Source organism: Chrysochloris asiatica, unplaced genomic scaffold (genome assembly GCF_000296735.1).
Source record: "Chrysochloris asiatica unplaced genomic scaffold, ChrAsi1.0 scaffold00005, whole genome shotgun sequence".
Classification (NCBI taxonomy): Eukaryota; Metazoa; Chordata; class Mammalia; order Afrosoricida; family Chrysochloridae; genus Chrysochloris; species Chrysochloris asiatica.
Genome location: NW_006408523.1, coordinates 10,198,509 through 10,223,385, shown reverse-complemented (window position 1 = coordinate 10,223,385; position 24,877 = coordinate 10,198,509). Strand labels below are relative to the sequence as shown.

Genomic DNA, 24,877 nt, shown 5'->3' with positions numbered 1-24,877 from the left:
GCTCTTCATCAAAATGGAGACATCTACCAACAGAAAGATCTTTAAAACTATAAAAATTAATGTAAGAGGTTGTTCGGGACAGGCAACTTAGACACTGGTACCTAAAATGGGGGGAGGGTGACTATAAAGGCACGAAGGGGTCGGCTTACAAGTTTTCAAGAGAGAATTTAGTGTCAGAGTATTCGGGGGAAGGTAGAATCCCCATTGAATAGTTTTCCTCTTGTCTAAACAGGTCTACTGAAAGCAGATGGGGATAGGATTCATTGACTCAGTAGTGAATAACTGTTATCACACCAAAATGAGACTGTCACAACTGTAAAGGTAGAAGTTGTGTAACAAAAAGTGGGGAATAGCTCAACTTACATTCCAGGAACAGAGGACCGTAGGACCAATAAGGGAGAAGAGCACACATGAGCAGAATGTGGGGCTCTATCCAGAGAAGCAGCAATACCAGAGATGGAGGCAGAGATGAGGACATGGAGAAAGAGAGCAGCTGAGGACTCTGGACTCATGGAAAGAGAAAATCTGTGTGTTGGCAGGCAGGAGGCAGGCTTGCAGAATGTGCCCTTTGGTTTTTTAAATGATTATATATTCCTGAGTGTTTTTGTATAACTCCCTCTCCCAGAAAAAAACAAAACAAAAAGTAAACAGAAGGAATAGAAGCAAATACTGTTGAATGATGATACACAGAGGAAACTGTAATCATTGCAATGAAACAAAATACAACAGGATAAATGCAAAAACGATGTTCTCCCAGGTAAACCATCACTCAATTCACAGTAAAAGCTTTAAAACATACATATATATATATACCCCAACCCTCCCAAATAAAAAAACTAATGTAAAGAAAAAGTTCTTGTTGTGCTGTCATGTGAGTTCCAACCCATAATGACCCTACAGACACTGACCCAGCCAATGGGGGCTAGAGCTGAGAGGGAAGCGGCCAGCTCTGAAATGGGGGAGACAGATGAGAACTCCCAAACTTGCAGATAGTACCCATGGGATCGAGCTTAGATGGTTTTCTGACCAGAAGATACAGTGAAGATAAAGAAGTGTGATACAGGGAGCAAAGCATAAATTGCTACAATTTGATGAACTGGACCTTTGCTTATGGATATTGTTACTTGAAATTCCAACCAAAAGGGAAGGATTCTTCACACCAAGGAACAAGCTTGCCGCCTGAGTACACTGGATTGATAGGGATGGGCAACTTAGACAATGGCTATGAAAAATGGGTGGTGGTGGTTACGTGCTGTAGAGTCGGTTCCAACTCATAGCAACCCTGTACAGGGTTTCTGAGGCTATAAATCTTTATGGGAGCAGAAAGCATCATCTTTCCCCCGCAGAACAGCTGGTAGTTTCGAACTGCTGACCCTGAGGTTAGCAGCCCGATTTGTAACCACTACGCTACCAGAGCTCCTTGGCTATCAAGTCATGAAGTGACTGGCTTACAAGCTTTCATGAGTGTGCTTAGTTTCAGAATGAGGGGGATCAGGCGGAATCCCCACTGAATAGTTTCCCTCTTCTCCACATGGGTCTGAAGAAAGGGGATGGGAGAGTTTATGATTCATTTGTGAATAACTGTTAGCAGGACTAATGGCAATTGTCACAGCTGTAAATGTAGAAGATGTGTAACTAAAAGGGCAGAGTAGTCAACCTTTCATTTCAGGAACAGAGGACCCTAAGACGATCAGGAGGGAAGAGCATGAGTAGAGCGTGGGAGCCTAACCAGAAAAGCAGTCACAGCAGAGACGGTGGCAGAGGCGACAGCACAGAGACACGGAGCAGCTGAGGACTAAAGGCCATGGCCTGAGAGGGAGAGGGGGACATAGGTTAATACTATTAACCAATGACACATGGAGGGATTGCAATCATTGCAATGAACAAAATACTATTTATTGAATGTAAAACTGATGACAAGCCCTGTAAACTTTCACTCAATTCACAATAAAAGTTCAAAAAAAAAAAAAAAAGGACTATTCTGGGGTGGGGGGGTGGCTAGAGGGGATTATACCACTCACTGAGAATCACTGAAGACATAAAGTAATTCATTTATAACATGTATAGTTTCATAGTTATCTTTTAAATGATTAAATTTTACAAAGTAAAACTCTGGAACTGAAAAGATTACTACCCATAATATTTAAAGAGAATGGAAAAGATAAATATCACCAAACCCAGTTCTTCCTGAGTTAGATAGAGATCATTCAGCTGGTTAAAGACAATAGTTTCAACCCAAGATTACAGTTTATCAACTCAAGCTCCTCCAGCCTCTGCCAAGAGTGGTAACAACCAGTCACTCGGGCCACAACTCTAGCTCTCTAGAAAGTTGACAGAAGACAGTGAGGAGAAAAAGTCACGTTCTGGAAAGTAATTCAGTCAAGAACCAGGATTCTCAAGTTTGCCCTGTTGGCAAAAGCACCTAGAAGTCAGGGTATACACATTCACCTATTAGTGTAGTAAACATTTCATATTTGTTCTCTGCAATGCCATTTGGCTGTGTGGATCATACAGAGTATAGACACCATTACAAAGAACGGGCATTCCAGAACAGTTGTGCTTATGAAGAACCTGTACCTAGACCAAAACAGGGTGTTTAAGCAGAACCAGAAGACAATGTACAGTTCCAATCAGGAAAGGTGCGCGTCAGGGCTGTAACCTTTCACCTTACTTAGTTCGTCTGTATGCTGAGCAAATAATCGAAGAAGATGCAGCAAATGAAGGAGAACGTAGCATCAGGACTAGAGGCAGATTCATTAACAATCTGCGATATACAGATAACACAACCTTAACATAAAGGAACGAAAAGTCCTCACAACTAGTCCAATAAGTAACATCATGGTAAACAGAGAAGAGACTGAAGTGAGCAAGGCTTTCATTTTACCTCAATCCACAATCAACGCCCATAGAGCAGCAGTCAGGAAACCAAACGACATATTACATGGGTCAAATATGCTGAAAAAAGATCTCTTTAAAGTGTTAGAAAGCAAAGATGTCACTTTGAAGACTATGTGCCTGGCCCAGTATTTTCAATTGCCTCACATGCATACGAAATGAATAAGGAAGACCAAAGCAGAACTGATGCCTTTGAGTTAGAGTGTTGGAAAAGAATTCTGAATATACCCTGAAGTACCGAAAGAAACCAAGTATCTGTCTTGGAAGAAATACAGCTAGAATGTTTCTTAGAAGTAAAGATGGCAAGACTCTGTCTCCCAAACTTTGAGCATGTTATCAGGAGGGCCCAGTCCCTGGAAAAGGACATCATACTTGCTAAGGGAGACGTTCAGCCAAAGACAGGAAGGTCCTCCACACATGATGGAACGGCACAGCGGCAGCAACACAGGCTCAGACATAGGAACGACTGTGGGGACAGTGCAGAACTGTGCAAGGTTTTGTTCTGGGGTCATAAATGGGGTCATAAAGGGTCGGAACTGACTCTATGGTACCTAACCAGTAACAACAGTTAGCATTTCATATTTGTACATTCCTACAATCACTTCTTGTTGTTAAGTGCCGTTGAGTCGGGTCCAACTCATAGCGACCCTACATAGGGTTTCCAAGGAGCAACTGGTGAATTAGAACCACCAACCTGTGGTTCTAACTGACCTCGTGGTCCAGTGCTTATCCTACAGCGCCACCCCAGGACTCCAAGTGCTATTACTCGTAGCTGCCAAAGTTTATTAAAATGAAGGAAATGTTCAGGAGGAAAACAGCCATGAATACATATAACATTTCATCTATTTTACCATGATTAACTTTCAATATTTTACAACCATTAAAATGATTATGAATGCCATGGCAACATGCAAAAATTGACAATATCAAACCCAAAAGCAAAGTGTATTAAGGCTATATTATGTACATAGATCAAAAGGGGCTAGTAGGAAACCTAGACAAATGGCGGCCGCTTAACTTACTGGATTGTGCATTTTGTTTCATGGAGCTCTGCATTAATATCGCTATAGCATCTAGTAGTATCATGCTATTTGTGTAACACACAATAAAGATTTTCCATGTTTACAAATGTAAATAGTGAGCACACTTACCACAGTGGGATTGCCACTACTTATCAACTGGCTGACTTCATGAAACATGCTTTTGCAGTCAATTGATTTATCTAATGATCCGCGTTTTACGATTACAGCTACTGCTAATAGAATCTGTTCCCGAACATACTTTTGGAGGCTGTAAAACATAAAATCATTGTGAAAAAATTTACCTAAATCTAATATCAAAAACACACCCAAGTTTCCCACTATGCCTGAAACCACTGATAACACTGTTCACAACTGTAGGTCACACAGCCAACCGGTCATGCACAGCCTTCAAAGCCAGAAAACTGGCTCTATTATTTACTAACTATGTCCTGGTGTGGCACTGTAGGATAAACACTGGACTGCTAAGCACAAGATCATTGGTTCAAACTCACCAGTCAGCCATTCCTTAGAAATCCTACACGGGGTCAGTGTGAGTTGGAACCAACTCAATGACAGTTAACAGTAATGTGACCTTGGGCAAGATTGTACTCAGAAGTTCAGTTTTGTTTTCCTCTGTAGAATGGAGAAAACAATCATAACAGGATTGCTATAAGGATGTAACGTTTCTACCTGGTACATATTAACTGGCTGTTTCACACAAGTGTTCCACACATGTAAGTTGGGTCCTTGTTAAATATTAGGGGGAGAGGGCATCTCACTGAGAGTCAGATTAACAGTCCACTGATTAGGAGATAAAAATCTGATCTAATATCCATCTCCAACCAGTAGCATAATCCTAAATCCAATTTCCCTTTAATGTGAAAATGAAACATATTAGCTATCCAAGATACAATATCAAACTCACCAGCTGCTCTTTGGAAACCCTATACAGGAAACAACTCTATGTCCCTTAACAACATAAACTCCAAGAACCTTTAAAATTTTTCATATCCAAATTCAGCTCTTCAATCTGGTGGCAGAAGTAATGGTCCTGGGTCGCGGCTTTATACAAAATATATTCCACCTCAAGGGCACACAAACTTAACTATCTTCACAATCTTTGTTGTTGTTAAGTGCCATCGAGTCAGTTCCAACTCACAGCAACACTGTAGAGGGTTTCTGAGAAGTGGCTGGTGAGTTTGAACCACCAATCTTGTGGTTCAAACTGACCTGCGGTCAAGTGCTTATCCTACAGCGTCACGCCAGGACTCTCTTTATAGGCCCAAATAGGACTCAAGAGGATTTGAAAGGACACACAGGGCAGAAATGGGATTGGGTCTCTTTCTCAACCAACTATACATATTGTCTCTGCCTCGAAGAAAGACCATACCCTGAACCTTAGACTCCAGCCTCTAAATGGTCCCAAGAACATAAGAACCATGCATTCTCAAGGTAAACCGCGAACTCCTTCCCAGGGATTACATGTAAATAGCATGATCTATCCCGGCGTCCCTGGGAGAGTCCTGACGTACCTGCTGTACCAGCATCACTAGCAGTGGCGTTGTTCTCTTCCATTCTCAGAAGTGTCCCAGTTTGGATATCAATTATGTGGTCACCCATTTAAAATGCCCAGATGCATCCTTCCCTCTCTGACTTCTTCCTCTTTTTTAGAAACCATTCCCTGAACACCTCCTCTAGACATGGCTAGATATTACTGATGTGGGCTCCTAGCTATCCTCACACGGCAGGTACACACCTCTTGTCGTGAGCAGCTACCACTGAGTCACCCCATGGACAGGAGAACCAAACACTGCCCAGTCCTGTACCATTCCCATCAACAATGTGGTGCGGACCACTATGCCACATACAAGGGGGCTTCCGAAAGTTCATGGGAAATTCCATTCTCCTTTCATTCATGTTTCCACAAATTTTTTGAAGTCCCTTTGCAAGGAAGGTCTCAACTGGATGATTTTTGGAAGTAGATGGCCAAGTCTTTCTCCCTGGTTTATCTTAATCGAAAGTGCCACTGAAACCTGCTCAATAGCATGGCAACAGGCGAGGCTCCGCTGACAGACAGGTGGTGGTTGTGTGTGTACACGGTGCGCTGGCCAGGAAGGGAGCCTGGGGCTCCACATGGAAACCCTGCCACAGAGTCGCCCACACGCATCTGTCGCTACTTGTTCTACTGCATCTCCCGAGATCTAAGCTCACTGCTGTATTACCAGAGCAAAACATATTACCTGCCACCTGATATCAGGCATTTAGCAGACATTTATAGAAGTCAATTAACAAGTCCCTTATGTCCAGACTGAAACAAAAAAACATTCCTTCAAAACATAAACTAGAAAAATTCCTCCTTCATTCTTTAGGTAAATAAACACAGAGACCCTATTATGTGTAAAAATATGTATTGACCAAAGGGAATTCTTATACTTTTGTGGGAACAAAATAGTTTTAAATATACTGACAGTAAAATTGTACACAAAGGTACACAAAGCTAGTTTTAACTGTTTGTCTGCAAAAATTAGAAATTATTAGGAAGCAAATAATAACATTTTTGGGGTGCTTATAATATGCAAGGCTTTATACAAATTAACTTTTTAAAAATTTAAATGTTCAATCTTCACAATAGTCTTTTGAGTTCAGTACAAATTATTAAGCATTGTAGTACTAATCAGAAAGGTGATGCACAAAGAAGTCATGTAATCTGCCCAAGGCCACGTGGTAGTACGCAGAAGTGGCACTGAGAGGCAGTGACCCTCTCGAAGAAAGCACACTCTGAACTTCTCTCTCAATTTGACCGCAATCAGAAGGAAAACACGAGAAAGCACCCTGATCGTGTCATGGAAGTACATACTTTCTTCCATGCAGTACTCTATGCTATATTTACCAGCTGTCTCCTACCATTGTGCCCCAAATTTTTAACCTGACTCAAATTCATACCGTCGGACATTCTGTAAGATAAAGTTGGGTAATAAAAGACTGAAAACAAAGGCAGTCAAACTGTTCTAGATTAAAAAGGAGTAAATACAATGCATGAGCTTTGGTTCAATTCTGGATCAAAAAATAACCCAGAAAAGGCTATAAATAGCATAATTCAGACAACTGGGGAAAACAGAATATGGAGCGTATGCATGTGCTTGTTAAGTGCCATCAGTCAGGTCCAACTCATAGCGACCCTGTATAGGGTTTTCAAGGAGCAGTGAACCACTGACCTTGTGGTTCAAACCGACCTTTCACTCCAGGACTTACCCTACAAGTACTGAAGTATTTAAAGATAAATATCATGATGTCTTTCGCATGCTTTCAAATGGTTTAGGGGTGAGGAGTGTGTGTGTGTGTGTGTGTGTGTGTGTGTGTGTGTATATATATGCATGAGAGAGAAATCAAAAGTGACATCTTACCCATGCCGCTACAAAGTTAAAAGGGTATGTGGGAACTCAGTGTACGATTTCTTCAACTTTTCTGAGAAACTTTTTTTAAATATATAAGTGAAGTCTTTCCATGTAGAAGAATCCTACAACCAAACTCTACAATAGTTTCTGAACTAATTAAAAAAAAATTTTTAGATTTTTCTGGATAACACAGGAGACTTCACACATCTACACAATCAAAATTTGTCTTGCACTTAAATCCTAAGAAGCAGCCCCAGGGGTGAACCAAAATGCTGGATTTGATAACAGCTCCCTGGTGACCCCGACTCCTGCGGAAGGAAGGCTGAGTTCTCACTGCCAACTAGACAGACACGTCACCTTCACACCAACCACACCAAGTCCCGGTTTGACAGGTTAAAAAAAAAACCCACAATAGTGGAGATTTCCCCAAGGTAATATAAATAAACATCTTCAGACAATTTTTTATTTTCGTTGACATTTCAGGGCTAAGGGCCAAAAAGAGAAAACAGTGTTCACTCATGTAAACTCTTGCAAACACAGATGTCTTAATATTTTTTTTTATTATAAAAATATAAAGACGAAGGTCTCAGCTTCAACAATTTCCCTTACGCACAAATATCAAAGCTAATTTCAAAAAAAATTTTTTTTTAACTAGGTAAAAAAAGATCAAAGCATCCATCATTTTTAGTAAAAATTCAACAAAATCTCTTATCTTTTTTCATGACTGCCACCTGTAATAGAACTGTCTTAAAGTGTGAGTTATAGTGCATACAAAAGAAATGAACAAAACAATGCAATAAAACAAACACTTGTTAAGACTTCTTCTAACTTGTACTTACCTTTCTTTTATGTACATAGGGGTCAAAAACAGAAAAAGAAAAAGTCCTGTCAGGCCTAAAAAATATGATCAATTTGGAAAAACAACAAGGAAGCAAGCTGACAGCACACTCAAATGGCCTCACCAAAACCAGAAAACAGAAAAGGTCAAATAAAACCAAGGTATAAAACAGTTCTCCCTCACTCTAGAAAAACCAAACAGAGAGAGAAGACGTGTGTCTTCCCCCCACCCCACCTCTCTCTCTCTCTCTCTCTCTCTCTCATACATACAGACACACACATACACTATCAGACATTAGCTCATTTATAAAACACGTATCATTACAACTTTAATTTAACTCGCTAAGTAAACCTTGACTATTTCTCTCCTATCTTTCTCTACATGTAAGGCATTTGCCAGCACGAGAAAAGATGAGGCTTTCTGCTCCCATAAAGATTTACCACCTTGGAAACCTTATACAGGAGTCGGAAGCGACTCCACAGCACACAACCACCACCACAACAGTTGCCAATACCTGGGGCAACTGAGTGTTGAAGACACATTGCTGTTGTTAAGTGCTGTCAAGTTGGTTCTGACTCATGGAGATCCTGTATAGGGTTTCTGAGGAGCAGCTGTTGAGTTTGAACCACCAACCTTTTGGTTCAAACCAACCTGTGGTCTAGTGCATTATCCTGCAGCACCATACCAGAACTCCACTGACATCAATACTTATTGTTAAATACTATGAACCCATAGATTTTGCTAGTAATTCAATAGGAACAAAAGTCTTATTGTATACTCTTAATTAGATTTAAAGATTTATACGTATATTTATGTGAAATAGCCACTCCTGAGTACAAGTTTTGCTGATTACACAGCAGAAATTGTCTTCATTTGATTTGGAAATTAGCATCTATGCAAGTGCTATTATTGTAATGTATAAACAGCAAATATACGTTGCCTGTTCTTAAAAGAAGACTTGGTATACTTGGGGAAACAATAAATTTATACAATCGTATAATGTTTAAACAATATTGTTGTTGTTGTTGTCAGGTGCCATCGAGTCAGAACCGACTTATAGCGACCCCATGCACAGCAGAACGAAACAATGTCCGATCCTGGGCCAACCTCACTACCGCTGCCACACTTGACGCCATCGATGATGCCACCTGGCTGATCCATCTTGTTGGGAGTCTTCCTCTTTTTCTCTGACCGTCCACCTTACCCAGCATGACATCCTTCTCCAGCGACTGTTCTCTCCGGACAATGTGTCCAAAGTATGAGAGACGAAGCTTAGCCATCTTGACCTCCAAGGAGCACTCTGGTTGCACTTCTTCCAAAACAGATCTATTGGTTCTTTTGGCAGTCCATGGCACTTTCAGTATTCTCCTCCAACACCACAACTCAAAGGCATCAAAATTCTTCTACGATCTTCCTTATTCACTGTCCAGCTTTCACATTCATATGAGGTTATTGAAAATACGATGGCCTGGGTCAGGTGCACCTTAGTCCTCAAGCTGACATCTCTGCTCTTCAACACTTTAAAAAGTTCCTGTGCAGCAGATTTGCCCAGTGCAATACGTCGTCTGATCTCTTGACTGCTGCTTCCACGAGTGTTGATAATTGATCCAAGAAGAATGAAGTCCTTGACAACCTCAATGTCTTCTCCATTGATAAGAATGCTTTGTACAAAATACAAAGAAAATTCCCTCTCAACCCAGTCCCCAAACCTGGTACCTTCTCCAGAAGAAACTATTAAAGAATTGGGTGCTTATTCTCCTAGAGTCTTTTTTGTGTATATATCTACGGTCATATATGAGGGTGCTTTAAAGTTTGTAGAAAGCTCCCATTACCTTTTGATACCATTGTTCCATACAGGTTTTGAAAGCCCATCATACATTTGATTTGTACTTCATTTCCAACCCCTTTGACTTGGGATAAAGAGTTCTGCTGGTGTGGTGACTTAGGGTTAAGGCTGCTAACCAAAAGGTCAGCAGTTCAAATTTACCGGCCACTCCGAGGGAGAAAGAGGAAGCTGTCTGCTCTTGTAAAGATTCAGGCTCGGAAAGCACATACAGAGTCACTGTAAATCAGAACTGACTTGAAAGTACTGGTTATTAGTTTGACGTGGGATACTTACCTAGGTCTTAATAATACATATGATTCTAAATTTAAAACATATTCAAAGAACTACACACCCTCAACAGATACTGAAAGAGCAGATAAGTATATAATATTTTAGACTGAATCCAAAATCAACATTTCTTTATGTGCAAAATCTTGACAACTCGACAACAAAACCTAATATGCACCAGAGTCTTTTGGGAGAAGTAAAATCTACATGAGAAGCTTATATAAGAGCTGCTATTAAATAATAGCACAGTTGTTGTTGCTGTTGTTGAATACCTATATAGGGTTTCCAAGGAGCAGCTGGTGGGTTTGAACTGCCAACCTTGTGGTTAGCAGTTCAGTGATTATCATACAGGACCACACTTGGACCTACAATTAGTAAACAACCTACAATTATGTATGTATAGGCTTTTAAACATGAGCCCCATTCTAAGTTAACCATAAATGCAATGCTTATCATTAAAAATGAAGACCAAAAAGATAAAAGATTGGTACACAAACTTAGCAAAGTATTCTGCCGTCTCAGTGTACTTACTTAGGCCTTTGTAAGACATAGGTTAAGAGGAATGTTCGCAGTGACTCGATGCTGCCTTTTTCCAAGAGAATCCACTCTCTTACTACTGCTTCCATTATGGCTGTGGCCGCTTGAAAAAGGACATAGTCCACTTTACTAGTTTCTGAGGAGAAAACAAAAAACTTTCTTTAAACTGGAGTTCATGTTGCCGGGAACATTTTTCATTTATTAATTTTAAAACGGAACTTTTCAGACAAGGAATAAGATGGTTACCTGGTCTTTTTTTTATCCAGTGACCTTGCTCTAGCACCACAAAGAGGTTAGTTCCTCTCAGAAGACACCTCAGGCAGGAGGCAGCTAATCACCGATCACAATTTTCACAAACTTTCCTCACCTCTCTTCAACTGTTACTTCCAAAGCATGAAGAACTAAAAAATAACACAGCTTTAAAAAAAATAAAAATAAAAATAGAAAGCAATCAGGAAATTTCCTAAGAGATTCTCACCCTGTGCAAAACAGAACTTTACATCTGAAAAATGCCTTAATAAACTAGTCTTTGAACCGAACTATTTGTGATGAACCATGCTGCCAGAATACATGTGTATTTAAATAAGTAAGCTGTTAGCAGGATGACCCATCACTAATAGCAAGTTCAGAAATCAACACAACCTTCTCGGGCTAGTTTCTCAAAATCTATTAAAACAAAGTCACATTTACACAGGTGAGAAGTTCTTGTGAATTTTCTGATTGCAATACTGATCAAACTGAGTAAAATCCCAACACTACACTTAGAAAGACCCCACCTTAACTAACAAGTTACAGTAGCTGAACTCAAAGGTGGGGAGGGGGGGAGGGGGAATAGAAAATTAACCCACCTGAGAAATAGTGTTTATTAATTTTCTATTATTTTCTTTTATTCACCAATGCTACTATATAGTCAGTTTCCAAACAACATTTCCAAAAGAGAGGAACAGTCAAAATAAAGTCAAGAAAAAAAGTAGAAATTTTCTAAGGCTCTAAAAAAAATAAATGCTATGTGAAATCTATGATTTGATTCCAGATTACTGATTAAGATCACTGGACATGGGAAAGTTACTGTAGGTAGGGAATGGCCCCTTCCAGAATCCCTCAGAAGAGCATGAAGACAGAGTCAGGCACGCCGTTTTCTGTCCTAGGCAGGCTCAGGCCATGTGAAAAGCTAAGTCATATCTTGACACAATTAGCTATACAAATCTGTGAGCAAAGGTACACTCACAAAACTTTCCATCCTATTACAGTCCTACCTAGAAGTTTGAAATCTATCAAAATATATACAAGGAACCAATGCAGACTTCAATTTTTTTTTTTTTAAATCTTTATTCCATGCTAATTGAACATGAATTCTAATTGAAATGACAATCCGAATTCACAAAAATTTAGAAACTAAAAAATAATAAAGAAAGCAAAGCAACAATTTCTAAAAACTGTGAACATATCATAAAAAGATGTGCTTAAAGTTCCAGGAGGGGGAAAAAAAGGTTTGATTCTAAGAAGGTTAGAAACAGAAACGAGCTACGTCTATTTCAGTCCCTTAAAGAGAAATGTGATGCTGGATCATGAAAGTAACTTAAACATCTCTCCCCAAGAAACCTCTCCTTGAAAGACATGATGGTAGGTTCTCTGCCTTCATTTTCAATTGCAATGAAAATTTCAAGGACAAGAATGAAACCCCTAGCCATGAATTTTAGAAAGGAAGCATATAGTCTTGGGAACTCACAGAATTCTACAACTAGAGCTCAAAAGAACCCTGAATTTTCCAGTTGAAAAGACTGAAACCTCAAGAGAGTAAGAAAAGAAATTTAAGGTCACATGGACGGCAATACCAATTCATCCCTGAATGCAGACACTAATGAAGATAACTCTAAATAAGCACTTTCAGATCTTTCCTGAGCAATGTTTATTTTCTAGCTAGTCTTTTATCTTCGCCCTTTTCCTGCCATGTTTGAGGGCAATGACAGAGTGCATAACATTCAAAAGTCTTCAGGACAAAAGAGGAGTTTCATGACTCTTCTGTAGATAGCACTCCATGGTAATTTAATAATGAAGACTTCTAAATTACTATTCCCATAAGAAGCTGTCTCTAAGAACAGAGAATTCTTACATTTAAAAGAAAACATTTCCCTAAGCTAAGGAGCTCTGGTAGCGTAGTGGTTACAAACCGGGCTGAGAATGTCACGGTCAGCAGTTAGAAACCACTAGCTGTTCTGCAGGCGAAAGATGAGGCTTTCTGCTCCCGTAAAGATTTATAGCCTCAGAAACCCTATATAGGGTCGCTATGAGTCGGAACCAACTCCACAGGACATAACCACTACAGCCAATGTACATTTCCCCATAAAATGCCAGTATTGACCTTAATAAAGTATACTTAAACATAATGTAATTGACAGAGATGCTACAAGCATAGCAGGGGAAAAGGAGGACTTCAGATGCATCTGTGAGCCTCGCTCTTGCTCTGCTGTCAAGAGGCTCTGAACGGCTAGGTCTTCAGGATGAACTGACAATTCACCAGGGATTTCTATAGTAACTACTTTTAGGAATATCTGTCACTGTCTCAATATCAAATTACTTAAGACTACTTTGGTAGGAAGCATTCACTCCCTACCACGGTTACTTTCTTTCACTAAAAATTATGTAAATAAAATTCATTTCATAGTGTCAGCAATCTGAAACTAAACAGTCATAAAGACAAACATTTGAGTAAAAAGTATTTAAAAAAAAACAAACTTCAGTGTTCAAGTTACAGATGTCTAGCCCTACAATCACTCCTTGGTATTAAAGCTTTCTTTCCAAAGCAAAGGAAGTATGCACTCCAAGAACACGGTCTGCTCTTTGGATATGAAAACATACGCCAACCGACCGATAATAAAAACTCTCAGCTGCAAGATGACAGTCGTTACTTAGTATTACCTAAGAAGATAATTTTCCATATTTAGAGAGAAAACGTGTAACAGTTCTAAGTAACAGACTTTCTGGTAATTTCTTGTTGTGTTCTGGCTACTTCTGAGTTAAGAAGTAGAAAAAAGTCGATAAAAAATGTACTTCAGAAAGGACAAAAAAATTCTATAAATATTCTCTAGAAACCAATTCATTATTTCCTGGGTATTTCTTTAATAAGAATTGAACCTGCAGGTTTTTGAAGGTACATTTGATCCTACAAGACCAGTATATGCCAAAGACCTCTGAGGTGAAGAAGTCTAATGGTGGTGCTCTTCTGACAAAATACACACTACTCATGCACACGTGCACACACACAGAGAAAAGAACAAAAGAAATGAAAAACAGAAAAACAAAGGGATAAGAGAAAGAAGAAAAAACCAGCAACGTATAAAACTTAATTTAGAATTTAGAAGTGAGAAGAATTTTAAGAGGCCAGAAAAGGGAAGTGTCAAAGAGAAAGTCTTCCCCTCAACTAGAATATACTACCTGGACGTTCTATACAAATGAGATACAATCCCTATGTAAGAATGTGAAAATTCTGAATTGTGATTGACTGCCATTTGTATGAGAAGTCTTCTTAGAGGAATTAACCATTTTGTGCTGGTGGCAACTAAGTAAGGAATTAAAAGATTTTCTGTGAAGTTTAGATGTAAACATTAATGTAGCACAAGGCTTTGCAGTACATTAATGATTATACTTTAATACATGCGCTCAATCTTTTAAACAGTTAATATGACAAAACCCAAACTGATTTTAAAAATACAGCCAGAACTAGAAATACCAACTCTTTAGAAAAATTTATCAGGAAAACAAACGGATTCCAGAACAGGTCCAAATCAGTAACAAAGCAGTAATACTTCATAAAATATACAGACTCTCAAAGGAAAGAGTTGTGTAAACAAATTGCTCTAATACAATATTTATGACATAAATCAACAATTTCCACACTAGTACAGAACGACAACTAAATTACAATAGAAAGTCAGAGGAAACACTGATCCGAGTTGTTCTAGTTAAAGCACATGCCAAGAAAACCAGACTCAAATCATTTGAAGTTAGCAACTGAACTCTATGGTTCTCTATTCTATTAATGCTGAGCAACTTCAAAGCGGTACGATGAGGTCACAGTTAGTTCTTAAACTCTTTATAATGACATTTAGTGTTTAACTTAGCATTTAGTTAATATATTCTGCACAGGTGTGGAAGGGAAAATTTATTTTGTATCAGAAACAAATTCACCTGAGTATAAAAACTGACCACTGGGGGGTGAAAGGCCTTATTTAGAATCTTAAAGGTGGTTGTTAAGGCACTTTTTCTAATGTAAGACCTAATTCCTGATTGAGACAGAAAACAGTACTTTAAAAATTGATCCTATTTTTAAATAATGATTCAAAATGACATAACGTGGCACGACACTTATCTAGTGCCTTACTGTTAACTAAGTGCTTTTCTAAATATTCCTACATTTGAGCTTCAAACTGCCAAGTCCATGAAGGAAACTGGTATCATTATTCCCACACTGCAGACAAAAGCCAGGCCAAGAGAGGTTAAGTGACTCCCTCAAGTTTACAAAGTACAGCACACACCACTGGAACTGGGATCTCGTGGTTTCTCTCCAGTACTCGGTCTACTATAATCTAACAATGCTTATTTACAAGCACGTCTATGTAACGTATCAGAATATATGGTCTTAATTGTAATTTGTTTCAATCTGGAAACCGAATATTGGTGGCTGACAGAGAAGCATTTCTACAAGTACAAGAATAAAGAGGTCAGCTGTTTAAATTCTTAATTCTCAAGTAACCAAGGTATAGGCATAGAAAACTCACATAGCCTTTCTAACCCTTAAATACGGCTTATAAAAACAGATGGTTCCAATTAAAAAGCAACCAACAATAAAGTTGTTGTACAATAACAATAACCAATGAAATCTCTCTTACTGTAACTGACAAATTTCTATAAGGCAGATGGCAGCATGATGTAACTCTTATTAGCAAATGCCATCTTAAACTAAGAAATCAGAATTCTTATGATTGTTTTCAAACAAGAGAGATCATTTCTGCACATATGTCAGATACAGCCTATTTTAAGAAAGTAAAACTCAATGCTTCTACTTTAGGATATGCAATAATAATCTACCTAGAACTGAGTGATATTTGCTAAGCAAACTGAGTTGAAATTAAACAGTTAAATGAGAAAAACAACTAAAATAAAGAAAATGTAAAACTTCAAAAAAAATTTACCAGTCAATTCTGAATTGGTTTAAATGTTTTCAATTATCCTAAAATAGTAGATTCTAATATTAAATGTTATGTCTAACAATCTTAGTTCTAAAGTTAACACTTTGAAAATAATAAGGCATTATCTCTTAAAATTGAAAAAAAAAAGACAATGCAAAGTAAAAACAAAGTTTACTGCTTAACTTTATAGAATATCTTTAAAGCCACTTCAGCAGAATGATTAATAATAAAAAATTATAACCTATTTATTTTTTAAATAATTTTAAATATTCAATGTTCAAGATGGAAAAATCAGATCTCATTATGTAAAAATATTTTTACAGTGAATACTTACCCAAAATATGCTTGCAAACTGCAAATGGTGATTTTGATTTCCTAAATGCTAAGAATATGTGTTCTGCGTGCTGACGCTGCTCATTACTGACCATGGAAGGTGGTGCCTTTAAGGGGTAGAGAGAGAAAGAAAGTACACTTATTTACTGAGGAAGCTGAAGAAGAAATACCAGCCCTTTTCCCCATGATAAGATTAAATGCTTTCATTTTTAGGAACTGTAGTGTAAAACCTCATAATAAATATTTAAGACAAAGTTTCAGGAAAAAATGAAGTTGATCCTGGCAAAGTTTCGGTCACAGAATCCTTTAAATTGCTTGCATTTTAGAAAGACAGATGCTTATATAACATTTTTGGTAATTTTTAAAACAAGATAGTTGAATTGGTTTTTCCCACTGCTGTGAAGTCGATTCTGACTCCAAAATAAACCAACCGCTCAAGTTCCAAAAATTTCAAAATTTTTAGCTTTGGTGAAACAGAATCCAAAAGTCACGAAAAACTGATTTCTAAACGCAATCCTTTAATCTACATGTATTATCCTTTTCAAAACCAGGTGTAAAATACGCATTCTCATTCCGTAGTTTGAGTCCCTTCTGATCTACTGAGAGCCATCTGAAGGAAAGCCAAAGAGAATGTTTCTGCAGCGTCCGTTTTGCATCAGATGGTCTCCCTTAGCGAGGGAGGGAAGGCTAAAGGGCTAGTGGTGTGAAAAGGAGGAAATGAGCTCAATGCCAACACTTCACTCTCACAAATACAGCAGTGGCAAATCATCATTTCAACTTTATTCAAAGAATCGGTAAGGTGGAAAATATTTTACAATTAAATACTGTTACATCAGTATTGATTATAAATTCTATCAATTATGCAATATCGTTCTTGTTGTACGCCATCAATTCCAACTCATAGTAATCCCACAGGACAGAAGAGAAGGGCCCCAAAGGGGTTCCAAGACTATCATCTTTACAGCAGCAGACTGCCTCATCTTTTTACCACTGGATTAGCAGCTGAACCTTAGCCATTGAGCCACCAGGGCACCTTTATGCAACATTCTAACATCAAAATAAGAAAAAGTATACTATACAATCAAGAGAAAATAACTTCAATGTTCAGACCTAAGGGAATTCTTAAAATCAGCTAGTCATGTCAAACTACTAAATCCCTAATGATACAGCACCCTCTACAGTTCTCTAGATAAAAATGAAACTATTTCCATTGGAATATTATGTAAATTATTTAATACTTAAAAAAAATTTTTTAACTTTACTATTAAAATACTGTGAATAGTTAACTGTATATTAAAAGTATTTTTGTCCTTACACCTGCAAATTTTTTATTCCTACCACTTTCCCTATTTAACAAGTGGATCTGTGTTTTCATATGCACTTTAGATCTACGGGCTCTACAGCCACATGTTATACTGCCATAAGAACCAATCAACTGGGGCACATCCAGGCAATTTCTGAATTGTATAATCTTTCTTCTCATGGCCCTTGAAAAGCACTACAAATACATAATTCTGCATATTAAAATGTCAGATATTTTACAACTAAACTGTTCACAAAGCTATTTGATCCAAAAGACTGCCTGATACCCACATCCAACCTAAAGGTAGTTTATATTATACACCCAACCAAAAGATGACCACAGACACCATAAAACCACCACATCAGTAGATGAAATGGTAGCACAGTATTCACTTTAAACTCCCAAGACCACATTTTTGGATTCCTCCTTCTTTTCATTTAAAAACCCTAAGAAAATGTTAACAGTGGTTTCCAAGTAAAATTACCTGCATTAGAAAGTACTGAGAAACTTAAAAAAAAAAAAAAAAGTTTCCCAGCCCTCAAAAGCTGTGATTGATGTATTTATTTACAATAATGACCATAAAAAGGAGAGCAAGAAAGAACAGCTGCTTACACTGATTATGCCCAACCAAACACCGCTTGTTTTGGAGGTTTAGGGTCATGGTTTCATGGGAAATCCCAGTTAATGTTCTGTTCTACCTCCCAGTTTGCTGTTTAGTGCCTGGGGTCTTAAAACCCCACAAGCAGGCATCCAAGCAGCAACAATTATCTCCATGAAAAACTATTGCCTTTGCCATGAGTACAGAATTGGATTGTGGCACTATAGGATAAGCACTGGACTGTGAATCCCAAGGTCAGTGGTTCAAGCCTACCAGCTACTCCTCAGAAACCCTATGCAAAGTCGCTATGAGTCAGAATCGACTTGGTGACACTAAAAAACCACCACCATCACTGACCCAGGATTCTACAGAGGAGAGATCAAGAGCTGCGCCTAAGAGGACCACTCGTGAGTTTCCACAATCCCAGCCAATACTCACCAAAGCAGGGTGAGAGCACTGCCTTTGTGGCCTAGGTCCTTCACTCACTAGGATCTGTTTCGTTTTCAGCCACCTTGACACACAGTGCAGCCACACGAGCTACACTCCCTCCACCTTCACCACCATCACACTCCATCTCCCAGTCTTTTACATCTTTCCTTTTTATCTTTTGCAGGAAAGTCACAATGGTTTGTTCTAATGAGAAAATAAATATACTTTCCCTTCCAGTGCATGGGGGGAAAAAAATTTCATCTTCTTTTCTATTTAACGTCCTTTCCCATCACCCAAGTTAGAATGTGTCTGCATTCTAGACAGTGAATAATTTCCCCTGGTAATCATCACGGGATGTTTCTTTTAGAATGACAAGCTTGACTTTATACAGTAGTGGCCTCATACAACATCTGTCCCTTTGCAACCAACTAATTTCACTCAGCAAAATGTCCTCCTCATCCCTCCATGTTATGTGGTATTTTGCAGACTCATCGATATTCTTTAGTACTGAGTAATATTCTATTGCGTGTATGCACCAAAGTTTGTTCGACTATTGCTCTGCTGAAGGGCATCTAGGCTGACTCCTTCTTTTTGCTATTGTGACTATTGCTGCTATGAATATGGTTGTGCAGATATCTACTCATGTCATGGCTCTGACTTCTTGAGGATATATATTAGGTAGAGAAATTGCTGGGTCATACGGTATTTCTATTTCCAACATCTGAGAAAGTGCCATACCGTTTTCCACAGTGGCCGCAGTCCCACCAGCAGTGTAGGAAGATCCCATACTCTGTACCCCTCTCCAGCTTTGGTATCAATGCTGGGGTACCACAATTGTTGTTTTTAAGTGCCATTAAGTCAATTCCGACCCATAGCAACCCTGTATAGAGTTTCTGAGAAGCAGCTGGTGAGCCTGAACTGCCAACCCTGCAGTTCAAATGTCTTTGCAGGTGGGTGTATTAACCCACAGCGCTACACCAGGACTCCTGGGGTACCATGATATTTCACTGTTATTTTGATTTGCATCTCTCTAATGCATCACTCCTGGTGTGGAGCTGTAGGATAAGGACTGGACTGTTAACTACAAGGTCAATGGTTCAAACCCACCAGCGGCTTCCTGGAAATCCTATAAAGGGTCACTATGAGTCAAACCAACTCACAGCACTTAACAATAGTTAATAATTGTGAGCATTTCTTATGTTTATCGGCTACATGAAAAGTCTTCCTTGGTGGAGTGTCTGTTCATGTCCTCTGCCCATTTTTAAATTGGATTATTTGCCATCTTCTTGTTGAGGTGTTGAAGTGCTCTATAAATTTTAGAGAATAGTTCCTTGTCTGGTATGCCATAGCCAAATTTTTTACTCCAGTTTGTGGGTTCGCTTCTTACTTTTTTTGTTAAATCTCTGCAAAGAAGTGTCTAAATTTTAGGAGGCTCCAGTCATCTATTTCATCTTCAGCTATTTGTGTGTTTTCACTTGTTTGATACTGCATGGATCAGAACCCCTAAGTTTGTCCCTATATTCCCTCTGATGATCTTCATGGCTTTAGGTTTTACATTTAGGTCTTTTTTTTTTGGGGGGGGGTTGTATGTGGCTCTGTATGAGTACTCTGGCTCTACTTCCCACTGATTGGCTTGTTCTTCTGACAGTCCATAATACTTTAAATGTTTTCCTCCAACACCATAACTCAAATGCATCAATTCTTCTACGATCTTCCTTATTCACTGTCCAACTTTCACATGCATACGAGGTTACTGAAAAATACTATGGCTCGAATCTGGTGCACCTTAATCCTCAAACTGACGTCTTTGCGCTTCAACACTTTAAAGAGGCCTTGTGCAGCAGATTTGCCTAATGCCAATACGTCGTTTGATTTTTTGACTGCTGCTTCCATGAGTGTTGATAGTTGAACTGAGCAAAATGAAGTCTTTGACAACTTCAATCTTTTCTCCATTTATATGGATGCTATTTATTGGTCCAGTGGTGAGGACTTTTCTTTTCTTTGCATTGAGGTGCAACCCACATTGATAGCTGTTGTCTTTGATGTTCATCAATAAGTACTTTAAGTCTTCTTTGCTTTTAGCAAGCAAGATTGTATCATCTGCATATCGCAGATTGTTAATGAGTCTTCTTCCTATCCTGATGCCAAGTTTTTCTTCATATAATCCAGCTGCTCGGATTATTTGCTCAGAATACAGCTTGAATAAGTATGGTGAAAAAAATACAAACCTGGCAAACAGCTTTCTAAATTTTAAACCATTCATCAGTGTTCTCTTGTTCTGTTCTGTTCAAACAACTACCTTCTTAATTCTTTCTATTTGATTTAGCTACAGAGCAAGTTTCAGAGTCTCTTCTGACATCCATTTTGGTCTTTTCCTTCTTTCTTGCATTCTTAATAAACTTTTGCTTTCTTTCTGTATGATGTTCTTGATGTCATTCCACAACTCTTCTGGTCTTCAGTCTTTACTGTCTAATGCATCAACTTTGTTCTTTAGATTCTCTCTCAAATCAGGTGGGATATGTTCAAAATATGTTATATTTTGTCTCTCATGGACTTGTTTTAATTTTCTTCAGCTTCAGTCTGAACTTGCATATCAACAATTGATGATCTGTTCCACAGTCTGCCCCTGGCCTGGTTTTGGCTGATGATATGGAGGTTTTCCTCCTTCTCTTTCCACAAATGTAGTCAATTTGATTTCTGTGTATTCCATCTGGTGAGGTACATGTGTATAGTCATCTTTTAAGTTGTTTAAAAAAGGTATTTGCAATGAAGAAGTCATTGGTCTTGCAAAATTCTGTCATGCGATCTCCGGCATCGTTTCTGTCACCAAGGTCATATTTTCCAACTACTGATATCTTTCCTCTTTGTTTCCAACCTCTGCATTTCAATCTCCAGTAATTTTCAATACATCTTGACTGCATGTTTGATCAACTTCAGACTGAAGCATTTGGTAGAATTCTTCAATTTCATCATCACTGGCTTTAATGGCTGGTGGATAAATTTGAATAGTTGGTATTAACTGGTCTTCCTTGTTACTTCAAGACAGATTTATGATGAATGCGCCGCCATTCCGCCTCAATTTGTCATTCCCGGCACAGTAAACCATGTGATTGGCAGATCCAAACTGGCCAATGTCGGTCCAATTCAGCTCATTAATGCATAGGATATCAATCTTTATTAGCTCATGTTACTGTTGACAACTGTCAGTTTTCCTAGATGTCATATTCTGTACATTCCATGTTCTAGTCATTATTGGATGCTTGCAACTGTTTCTCCTCATTCTGAGTTGTGCCCCATCAGCACATGAAGGTCCCAAAAGCTTTATTCCATTTGTGTCATCACAGTCAACTCTACTTAGAGGAGGCAGCTCTTTCCCAGTCATATTAGGAGTGCCTTCCAGCCTGAAGGACTCATCTTCGGGCACTATAATCTGATGCTATTATCATGTGTCAATAGTCAATATTCTGGTGCTACCTGACAGTGGCCCACTGCTATTCATAAGGTTTTCAGTGGCTAAACATTCAGAAGCAGTCCGCCTCTCCTTCTTCATAGTCTTAGTCTAGAAGCCTCACCTTCCTCCCATGGAGAGGCTGGTAGATTTGAACTACTGACCTTGCAATTAGCAACCCTCAACGCATAACCCACTTGGCTACCAGGAGGCCTCCTTACCTTTCACCTTAAATACAACAGAATATTTTTAAATAAAGTGGTTACAAGTTGAGTTGCTAACCTCAAGGTCAGCAGTTCAAAACTACCAGCTCCCATGCGAGAAAGATGAGGCTTTCTGCTTCCGTAAAGATTTACAGCCTCGGAAACCCTATGCAGGGTCAACTATGAATCAGAACCGACTCCACAGCACACCACCACCATCTAGAATCAGCATTGCGTTTTTTTTACAATGGAAACGTAACAACTAGAATTGTTGTTGTTGTTATGTGTCATGGAGTCAGTTCCGACTCACAGCGACCCTGTACAGGGTTTTCCGAGGCTGTAAATCTTTACGGGAGCAGAAAGCCTCATCTTTCTCCCGTTGAACAGCTGGTAGTTTCAGACTGTTGACCTTGCAGCTTGCAGCCCAATTCGTAAGGACTACAATAATAAGCTGGAAATTACTAGAATTATCAAAAATCTGGAATCAGATTACTATAGTAGTTGCTTTCAAAGAACCTTGCCCATTTCAGGTATTACATACTTTCAACATCAGGAATGTACTGACCAAAACTTGAGGTTGCCTGTATGTGTAAAGATTATGTGTCCAGGGGGTGATCAGGAGTAGAAAGAAACAGCCTCAGTGGCACCTAACAACTGTAAAAAAAGTAAAAGGTGTAAGTATTAGAAAGGAAAAAGAAAAAAAACTATCTTTATGTAGATCTCACAACTCTGGCACTGTGGGCTAATGTGCTAGATTGCAAAGGTGGTTTGAAGCACAAAGCTGCTGGCTGAAGCTTCCAGATGCTCCACGAAAACCCTATAAAGGGTCACTATGGGTCAGAACTGACTCAACAGCACTTAACAACAACAATACAGAAAAACCAAAAGTATATACAGACAAATTATCAAAACAGAGTTTAGCATGATTAAGATAGAAAAAAATAATCAATTTAAAATACTGAACTGTTTTTTGTTTTTTTTTTATTCATCAGCAAAGAGAATTCCAAGCTTGAAAACACTTATTAATGGAAATGGTAGCAAAATACATAGTTCATAAGAATAAAGCTATTCTTGAGTTGAGATTGGCTTGTAAATTTCGTTCCTTGCATTCTCCTCATCTGCTTTTGGTATTGATGTAACGTGTCTAGAGACATCATCTTTGTAGTCTTGAACACCATTGAATTTCAGACTTTTTCATCTTCTGCCAATAATGGCAAAAAGGAGAAAATTGACAAAGAAAGAGATTTCACAAAGTGTAAGTGTCGAGAGTAAGAAGATGAACACAAACTGACAGAGGGCAGCGCTGTAGACGTGCACTGCCTGCGAAGGTGCCCACTAGTCTTAAGTGACTATTTAAATGTATGCTGAAATGAATTTAAAAAGTCTGTTGTTCCATTGTCCTAGCCACATTTTAAATGTTTAATAGATGCATGTGGCTAGTGACTAGCAGAGAGAACAAAAACATTTCCACCAACATAGAAATTCTATCCGCACTCTTCTAAAAGAAATGTAATTAAGTCAACAAATACTGATTGAGTGCTTGCTGTACAGCTAAACTGATTTATGTGCTTTGGTGCAATGTGGTTTGATACACTAAAGGACAAAATTACAGTTAACATTGATCGAGCACTAACTATGTGCCAGGCACTACACTAAGCACTTTTCTCCTAATGTAAATTAAATCATTGAGTCCATAGGCATTATTATCTTCCTATTTTAGAGACAGGGAGGTTAAATGATTTGACATATGTCACAAAGCTAGTCACTCGGGACCCGGGGAGCTGAGAGTCCAGACAGTCTGGCACCAGGCCCTCTGTACTGTTGTTGTCAGTTGCTGTTGGGTCAATTCCGACTCATAGCAACCCCAGATGTGCAGAAGAGAACTGTCCTCCCAGGGTTTCCAAGCTGTGGCTTTCAATTCCTAAGGCTGAAATAATTTCTCCAAATCGAGCACCCGGGTGGTCTGCCAGGATTTCATCTGCTCAGTATTCTCTCTTACTGTTGATTTTGTTTTCTAAATAGTTCTATAACCCCCTGCCACAAGCCACAAAATAAAACCAGCTTTCTAAAATTATTAATAATATTCAAATACTGAATACTAATTGAATCTCATATTAAAATCTGGATCCATTATGGAGAATAAAGGAAGTCCCACTGTTCACTGACACTGGTTACGTTCTTCACATTCTCAATATTTGCTCTAGTTGCTTCATTTCCATTAATCTAGTTTCCCTGCTCCCTTACATTCTCATCTTTGTTCTAAAGTAACTGTAGACTCTGAGGTCTTATATAGATGACATTTTATAAGAGCACAGGTGAGAATATTTTGTTAGCCAACAAAGAGCTCTGGTAACGCAGTGCTTACAAAAAGGGCTGTGAACCTCAAGGTCAGCAGTTCAAAACTACCAGCTGTTCCACAGGAGAAAGATGAGGCTTTCCGCTCTCAGAAAGATTTACAGCCTCAGAAACCCAGTACAGGGTCACTGTGAGTCGGAACCAACTCCAAGGCACATCGCCGCCACCACCACCAAGTTGTATAACAAACTACAAGGTAACCTGAAGGGGTCTAGTTCT

At 38.8% G+C, this 24,877-nt stretch overlaps 1 protein-coding gene across 1 annotated transcript in view; it reads right to left on the bottom strand.

The window, feature by feature from the left end:
- The window catches only part of XPO4 (exportin 4), a 127,061-nt gene that overhangs the window by 91,287 nt on the left and 10,897 nt on the right, over positions 1 to 24,877 (bottom strand). The window contains exons 2-4 of the mRNA XM_006831964.1: positions 16,324 to 16,429; positions 10,795 to 10,936; positions 4,047 to 4,185 (exon numbers count right to left, since the gene is read on the bottom strand). Coding sequence (XP_006832027.1) covers positions 4,047 to 4,185; positions 10,795 to 10,936; positions 16,324 to 16,429 — 387 coding nt within the window. The remainder of the gene's footprint in view (positions 1 to 4,046; positions 4,186 to 10,794; positions 10,937 to 16,323; positions 16,430 to 24,877) is intronic.